Source organism: Cervus canadensis, chromosome 10 (assembly GCF_019320065.1).
Source record: "Cervus canadensis isolate Bull #8, Minnesota chromosome 10, ASM1932006v1, whole genome shotgun sequence".
Classification (NCBI taxonomy): Eukaryota; Metazoa; Chordata; class Mammalia; order Artiodactyla; family Cervidae; genus Cervus; species Cervus canadensis.
The window spans coordinates 63661332-63669452 of NC_057395.1; the positions used below are offsets into that span (position 1 = coordinate 63661332).

The 8121-nt window shown below is 49.4% G+C and overlaps 1 protein-coding gene across 1 annotated transcript in view; it reads right to left on the reverse strand.

Moving 5' to 3' along the window:
- LOC122448927 (fer-1-like protein 4) overlaps positions 1-4254 on the reverse strand; it is a 40931-nt gene extending 36677 nt beyond the window's left edge. Inside the window, 9 exon segments of the mRNA XM_043480584.1 lie at positions 29-160; positions 276-336; positions 873-1037; positions 1301-1342; positions 1511-1602; positions 3197-3296; positions 3393-3481; positions 3848-3903; positions 4176-4254. Of these exon segments, the coding sequence (XP_043336519.1) occupies positions 29-160; positions 276-336; positions 873-1037; positions 1301-1342; positions 1511-1602; positions 3197-3296; positions 3393-3481; positions 3848-3903; positions 4176-4254 (816 nt within the window).
- Between the last annotated feature and the right edge of the window lie 3867 nt (positions 4255-8121).

Genomic DNA, 8121 nt, shown 5'->3' on the forward strand with positions numbered 1-8121 from the left:
AGGCTCCTCCTTCCCTGGTTGCGCCCACCTCGTTGTAGAAGGGGCAATTGGTGCCGCGCTGCGTGGCGGTCACTCGGCGTTGCTCTCCAACGCGCACGGCCACATAAGGGTTATTGTTGACTCCCACCAGCTTCTGGGCCTCCAGCACCGTGACCCCCACCTGACGGGTAAGGAAGAAGGAGGAAAAGAGCCAACCTGCCATGGTTAGAGGGAAGAACGTGTGTGGAGAGCTGATGGTACTCCTCAAGGGTTTGGGCCTGGAGGGAGAGCGGTACCTGGAAGTCCTGGGCCCTGGACACCTGGAAAGGATCGCCGCAGGCCAGGCCCCGAGCTCGGCTGCAGAGAGGGGGTTACGGTCAGCTCTCACTTCACTTCCTCCCCCTCTGTACACACACTCTTGCTTGGTGCTGGTGCTGAGATTTCTCCCCCTAAATTTTTGGTTTTTAAGTCCTTCCAGTCTTGTCTGGCCTCCATCTCAACTCAACACTCAGAATTCGACTCATTTCTGAGCCCTAAAACCATTCATTCATTCAACAAAGACTGATGGAGCACCTGCTATGCACCAACACTTTTCTAGGCACTGGAACGCTGCAGAGAACAAAAGAGATTAAATTTCTTGCCCTCATCAAGCTGGCATCACCTTCATGGGTTCCAGAAGCCATGTGTGAATCAGTGTAACTGCGTGTGTGAATGCGGCAGTGTCTACGCCAAAGAGTGAATGACCCTTGACCTCAGGATATCCACTCCCCACCCATACGCTTGGAACTCTGTGTTTGTGAGGGTGGACAGGCATGGGCCTGCAGGTAAGAGCAGGTGAGGCTGACAGACACACCGGTAGGCTAGGGGAGTAGGTGTGCAAGGCTACAAGTTACCTTTTGAGCGGGCTGAACACAACGCCAGAAAGCTCCACATCAGGCTCATCGTCCAGCTTCAACTCCAGCTCCAGCTCGTTGTCCTCATTGTCCTGCTGACCTGCTCCTCGAGCTAGCCTGCGGCCCAGTGCCACTGCCTGCCGCTCCAGCTGGGCCTCCCCAGGCCTGACAGGAAAGGCCCTCCAGGAACATGTCTGGGACCTCTCACCCATCTCTGGGCACCCATCTCTGACGTCCCTGACTCTAGGACCCATCCCTGACTCTGAACCTGAGAGCCCTCTAATTCCAGAATTGACCCCTTATTCTAGGACTGATTTCTCACCCCGGAATTGGTCCAGTACTGATTCCAGACCCAGGAACTGACCTCACATCACTGGGTCCCAATCCCAAGGCTGACCCTGTAACCCAGGTCATCCCCACATACTTACTCTAGCTCCTGGAAGCCCACATTGGGGATGATCAGCTCTGAGCTGGGAGAAGGAGAAATGACAGGAGAGGGCCAGGTGTGACTACAAAGTTACAAACTGGGCAGTATGGATCCAAGAGTAATCACATCCAGCAGATCCACAGGGGAACTGGTTACCATTCTCCTTTACTGAGGCCTGCCTGGGCCTTGCTTAGATGGGTGGGAGGTTTACCTGTCCCGAATGGGTGCTCCAAAATTCTCTTGTGTCCAGACTCCAGCTGCACCCTCTGGAGGCTGATATTTCAGGTCAAGTTCCACCTGGACCTAAAACCAAATCCACAGTGGCCTCAGGCCACCCAAACTACCCTGAGGCTAGGAAAACCCCAAAGACAGTGCCTTTTACTCCACCTATAAACAGAGACCCTCCTGGCCCCATCTGTGGTGACTTTGGTTCCTCTCTGATCATTAATAGTAGTGGCTGAAAGCATGAAATTGTTAGTTACTCAGCTGTGTCTGACTCTTTGCGACCCCATGGACTCACGGAACTGTAGCTTGCCGCACTCCTCTGTCCATGGGATTTCCCAGGCAAGAGTACTAGAGTGGGTAGTCATTCCCTTCCCCTGGCGTCTTCCTGACCCAGGGACAGAACCCAGGTCTCCCACACTGCAGGCAAATTCTTTAGCATCTGAGTCATCAGGGAAGCCCCAATAATAGTGACTACTCATAAGCTATTAAGAACTTACCAAGTGCAAGTAACCTCTTGAAGGGGCCCAACACAACTCCAAAATTCTCTCATTGCTCTTGGAAATGCACTAATGTGGCCTTCACAGTTCTGCATGGTCTGGGCCCTGCCAAACTTTCCAGCTGCATCTCTTTGGGGCTCTGCTTTGCCCTGCACCCCAGTTATGCTATCTCAGGGTGCTGGGCTTTTGAATATGCTGGTTCTTCCACCTGGAACAGTCTCTCCTCCCACTTATTTAACTCCTATCATATCTTTCAATTCTAAGCTCAAACACTACTTCCTCAGGGAACCTTTTCTGAACCCTATATAGGTCACATCTCTCCGTTATACATTCTCCCAGCCCTCTGCCAGCTATTTTGTAATGTCCTTCATAGGCATTTTTACATTTGTTTTTGTGAATATTCTTTTTTAACTGTTTTTTTCTTTTTTACTGTGCCAGGTCTTCATTGCAGCTCACAGGATCTTTAGTTGCAGCATCCGAACTTTTCATTATGGCTTGTAGCATCTTGTTCCCTGACTAGGGATCAAACAGCTCCCTCCCTGCCTTGGGAGCATGGAATCTTAGCCATGGGACTATCAGAGAAGTCCCATGAATATTTGTTTAATGTTTGCCTCTCTCTGTAGATATGGAGTTCTAAGAGCGCAAGTCCTTATCTGGTTTTGCTCACCATTCAATCCTCATTGCTTAGAACTGCACTTGCTTGTAATCAGAGCGTAACAAATGATGGCAGGCTGAGTGAAAAGCTCGGCATTTTGTAGGACTCCACATAAGGTAAGTGAGGAAATGGGCTAGAGAAGCTGAATAACTTGGCCAAGGTCTCAGATGGGAAGTGGAGGACTTGAGGTTTGAACCCAAGTTCATTTCTATGAGGCTACGCTGACTCCCCATGAAACACCAGGAAAATCCACCCAGGCTCATTTTTGTCTCCGACAAGAACTGTACCTGGTACAGGGTCATGGGGCCAGAACTTCTTATCTTCTCCCCTTGCCACACCCCTGGCCCTCAGAGCTGGACCTGATTCTTGGCCCCAGGAGCTGTAATCCAAGACACCCTGACTCAGGGGCCGTGTTACCACTCCTGTCTGGCTCTGAGTTTTCCCCTCTGAGAAATGGAACCCACTTCTAGAGGGACCCTCAGGCTTGAGGGTGGCAGGCTGGGGGGCTGGCGGAACTCACTGGAGACACGCGCAGATTCTTTTCCACTAAGGCCTCCTGCAGCACCAAATGCCCGGCAGTCTGTAGCTGCTGCAGGGAGATCACAAGTATCCCCAGAGATCTGGGGGTGCAGCACGAAACAAAAGAATGACCCAAGAGAATGGCCCCAAGGCCCCCTCTACCCCATTTGCATCCTTGGTTCCCCAGGCCTACTCACCTGGGGCTGAACACACGGCTGCAATTGACCACCTGAACAGACAGACACTCCCCAGCCAGAGGAGCCCCATAGTGTGGCCAACAGAAGAGCTGGGAATAGGAAGAAGCTTGTGACACCCAATGCTAAGCTGACACTGACCCCCAATCCATAGCCTATTCCCCAACCTGAAGTAGGAGCCAACAAATTGAGAGCTAACTCCATGGCTGATCTCCTAAACCAGGAACCAGTCCTCCCCGATTAGGGCTGATCTGGGGCTAACTATCAGTCAAGAACTAATCTCCCTAGTCTTGATCCTGACTTGTCCCATACTGAGTCTAACCTCTTGAGCGTTAGACAACCCCACCTCCTGAGACTGTACCACCTCCCCAAGTTCAGGAATAAGCCTCCCAGCTCCAGGATGGACTCAGATGGGGTACAGATCAGCTTCTCCCAATCCAGAACCCAACCCCACTCACCTCACCAATATCTGCCTCTCGACCATGGTGAATTCTCCTCGTTTTCTGGGTAAAACCTACTCAGAATTGAATCTAGTCATTTATCATCTCCTCCCCCTATGCACACACAAATCATCTCTCCATCCCCTCTTGGCCCAGAGTCCAAACCCCCTGGACTCACCCTTAAAGAGCCATAGAAGATATGGAGGGAGGGAGGCAGAGAGATGGAAACATCGGGCTCAAGGACAAAGGAGACAAACTGTAGAGATGCCCAGAGATGAAGTGGGGGACCTGGGGGGGCAGAACTCCCCATTTCTAAAATTTCTCAGAGCATCCCTGCAGATCTCACCTCGAAAGCTGAGCCTCACTTGTCGGTCATGGGTGCCTGGCAGCCCTGTTAGTCGCCGCACACACACAGTCAGAGCCATTGTCCCAGGGCCACTGGCTCTGCCTCTGCCCAACTGCCCTCCTGCCCACCTGAATCGCCTCTGACTCACTGGACTCACCCAACTGGTTCAGCAATTCCTGCCCTTTAGTCAAACACAAAATCAGCAGGCCTGGGGGTCACAGGTAGGGAGGGAGTGAAAGGACAGAAAGATAGGGGTAAGTAAGGTCCCAGTGGTCAGTTTAGTCCTCCCTGCTTGCCCCAGCTTCAGCCTCTGTCCTGCATCCTTATTGGTGGGGGCAGATACGACCATGTGGGAATGGAGGCAAGGGGAGAGGGCTGGACCCAGTCCGGCCTCTGCTAGCCTGTGAGGACTCAGAGATATGGGGCCTCATGTTGTTCCCTGTTCACCTCTCAGTCAAGCAAATTAAAACAACATTAAAAAAAAAAAAAGTGAATCCTCTAGCCCCCAGCATTAGAACGTAGGCACTCAACATATTTTTTGAATTAATGAGTGAATGTGCGTCCCTAGCTTGCATATAGCAGGTATTCAAAATGCTTCTTCTTTTTTTAAAGATTTATGTAGCTATTTATTTTTATTTTTTGGCTGTCATGGGTCTTTGCTGCTGCACGCAGCAAAATAGTTGTGGCACATGGGCTTAGTTGCTCGACAGCATGTGGGATCTTCCCCAACCAGAGATAGAGCACATGTCCACTGCATTGCAAGGCAGATTAACCATTGGACTGCTGGGGAAGTCCCAGAACATTTCTTAACCAAAATCTTCGGGTTTACTGGTGGAACCATTGATGGGAGTGTGCAAACCCTTGAAATTGCCTAAAATTTTGAGCATGTGTGCATTTTTCTGGACATAGTCCTCCCAGCTTAGATTATTAATCCTGAAACAGATGTGAAGTACTTTGAATGAATGAAGGGAATGACCGTGTCTCACAGTCTGAACCCATGAGTGACAGTAACTCTGTGTTGAGTGCATCTCAGGGCCATCGGTGACACTGCCTATATACAGAACACATGCTGTGTCACCCTTGGTGAAGGGGGAGAGGAGGTGCCATCACAGAGGTGATTCAGGCATTTCTTCCAAATCGCTTCATGGACTCCAACACCAAACAAAGCCTAGATCCCCATCAGAGCAGGAGAGGGTCAGGGCTGCACTGCTCAGGGGAGGGAGGCCAGAGGGGCTTCCTTGAGGAGCGACTGCTTAAATTGGGCTTTGAGGACAGGAGTTCAGCAGAGAAGGGCATCCAGGAAGTGGGGAGAAATGAAAGGCATGTTCCAGGACCTATGATTTGTTCACTTTGGCCAGAGTACAAGGAATGTATCAATCAGGCGGCAGCAGCAGATAAGAGGAGGCAGTCAGAGGAGCTGGGTCTGGCCAGTTCCTTGAACCAGAAGTGGTCACCTCCTGTGCTTCAGCTGCTTCATCTCAGCACAGATTTCCCCTGCTGTCCTAAGGCAAAGTGGCAGAAGGCAAAAAAGCAATCGCCCTAGGATACATCTTGCTATTGGATGTACAAAATAAATCTGAATGAAGCACAGATGCTCACAGACAGTTCAAGGCTATGAAGGCTGTATACTGAGATGCTGAGTTTGTAGTTCTCGGGGAAAGAGCTTAGCGGTGCCAGTCTTGCAGCTCTGGGTGCAAGCTGCCTTTGTAATAGCTCGCTGAGAATGCTATTTTTGCTTTTTGCCTTTTTTGTGAAAGTGAAAATCTTCAGGTTTCTTTTCGTGAGCAAAAACCAGTACTAAAATAGGTCTTTTGTAAAAAGCAAGGGATAACTGTACTGAGGTTGGAGAGTCTCATTCTGCCTATTCCCCAGGTGTAACGTGCTCAAATGAGTTTTGGGGTCTATACAATACCAGACAAGAGGCATGGGTGAGTCTATTCCTAAGCAAGGCTACACTTCAAAACTCCTAGATGTTAAGAGAGGGCTTCATCTCCCCATTTGACAGATGGAGACACTGGGACCCAAAGGAGGGTGGAGAGGGGACCAGAATTATTAGGTGTCACTGCTCTGGCTTTCTCTTCCCTCCCTCCCCTGAACTCTGTGGCATCTAGTCAAGCAAGGTATTTTTGCTTTTTTTTTCTTTTAATTTATTTTATTTTATTTTTTGGCTGGATGGGGTCTTAGTTGCAGCACACCAGATCTTTCACTGCAGTTTGTGGGCTTCTCTCTAGTTGGGGTGAGAGGGCTCTATAGTTGCAGACTGTAGGTTTAGTTGCCCAATGTCATGTGGGATCTTAGTTCCCTGACCAGGTATTGAACCCGTCTTCCCTGCATTGGAAGGTGGATTCTTAACCACTGGGCCACCACGGAAGTCCCTCAAGTGAGTTATTGATGCCTCTGGAAGCTAACACAGGTGCCTCCTCTTTGGGTTGGAACACACCCTGGTTGGTTCTCCCTGGGCCTCGACCCTTTAAGAACTCCTACATCCACGTCCTAACATTCCAACAAAAATAGGATGTGGTGGAAAGAGTACTAAGCTCCAGGGCAAGGTTTTGGAATTCCAACTGCTGTCATTCATTGTGTGGTTTCCGGAAAATACTTTCTCCTCTCTGGGCCTGGTTGCCCACTGTGTAATATGCGCAGGATGAACTCCACCGCTTTTCAAAGTGTGGTGGTTAATCAGGATCACACGTGGTTGTTAAAAATGCACATTCTTGCTCCCACTGTAGAAATGCTAACATAATATCTCAAGGTGTGGCTGGGACCTGAATTCCAGAAGCCACTTTGGTACTATTCTGCTACACAGCAGGAATTTGGGAATATCTGGTCTCTTGACTGTGACTAAGTGTGATTCCTTTCTGTTCTAGGTGACTCAGATGGTCTGCGTGTCCGTATGGATATTGTTGTTGTTGTTTAGTCACCCAGTCGTGTCCGACTCTGTGCAACCCCATGGACTGTAGCACGCCAGACCTCCATGTCCTTCACCATCTCCCAAAGTTTGCCAGATTCTTGTCCATTGCATCAGTGATGCCACCCAGCCATCTCATCTTCTGATGCCCTCTTCTCCTTCTGCCCTCAATTTTTCCCAGCATCAAGGACTTTTCCAATGAGACCGCTGTTTGAATCAGATGACCAAATTACTGGAGCTTCAGCTTCAGCATCAGTTTTTCCAACAAGTATTTAGGGTTGATTTCCCTTAAGATTGACTGGTTTGATCTCCTTGCTGTCCTTGGGACTTTCAGGAGTCTTCAGCACCACAGTTTGAAGGCATCAATTGTATAAAAGAACAAAAAGATATGGTGATTGAGGGGTACTGAATTCCCCACAGACCCCTGGTGAATATGGGTCCAGAAGAGATCACAGATCCCTGAGGTCACAGTTCTCTGACTTGATGACTAGGATGAGAGGAGGAGGAGCCTGAAGGGTTTTTAGAGCAAAAGAGACTAAAAAGACTGTATTGAGAAGTGCCACATGGGGGTGATCCCTTGCCCCTTCTTAACATCTATTCTTTTATAGATACATGAGCACCTACCACATGCTACATTCCATGGGGTCACAAAGAGTCAGACACGACTGAGCGACTGACCCATTGAACAACACTACATGCTAGATAGAAACTAACTATCGAGGTGCTGAAAGATACAGTAGTGAACACAACAAAAATCTCTGCCTTCATAAAGCTTACTGCTCTACTGGGAGTGACACGTAATGAAGAATGAAATAAAACACCTAAGTGCTAAGGGGAAAAACAAAGCAGGAAGGGGGACAGAAATTCTTTCATGTTAAGCAGTAGTTTTAGACAGGGTGTTTTGGGAAATGCTGTCATGTCATCGCTTGCTTTAACTTGGGAAAGAATAAGGGAGACTGCCAAGGCTCCCAGGGACGTCACGACTGGCTCTGTGACGCCGGCCAGGGCATTCCACGGAGACGGTAGTCTCCTCTATGA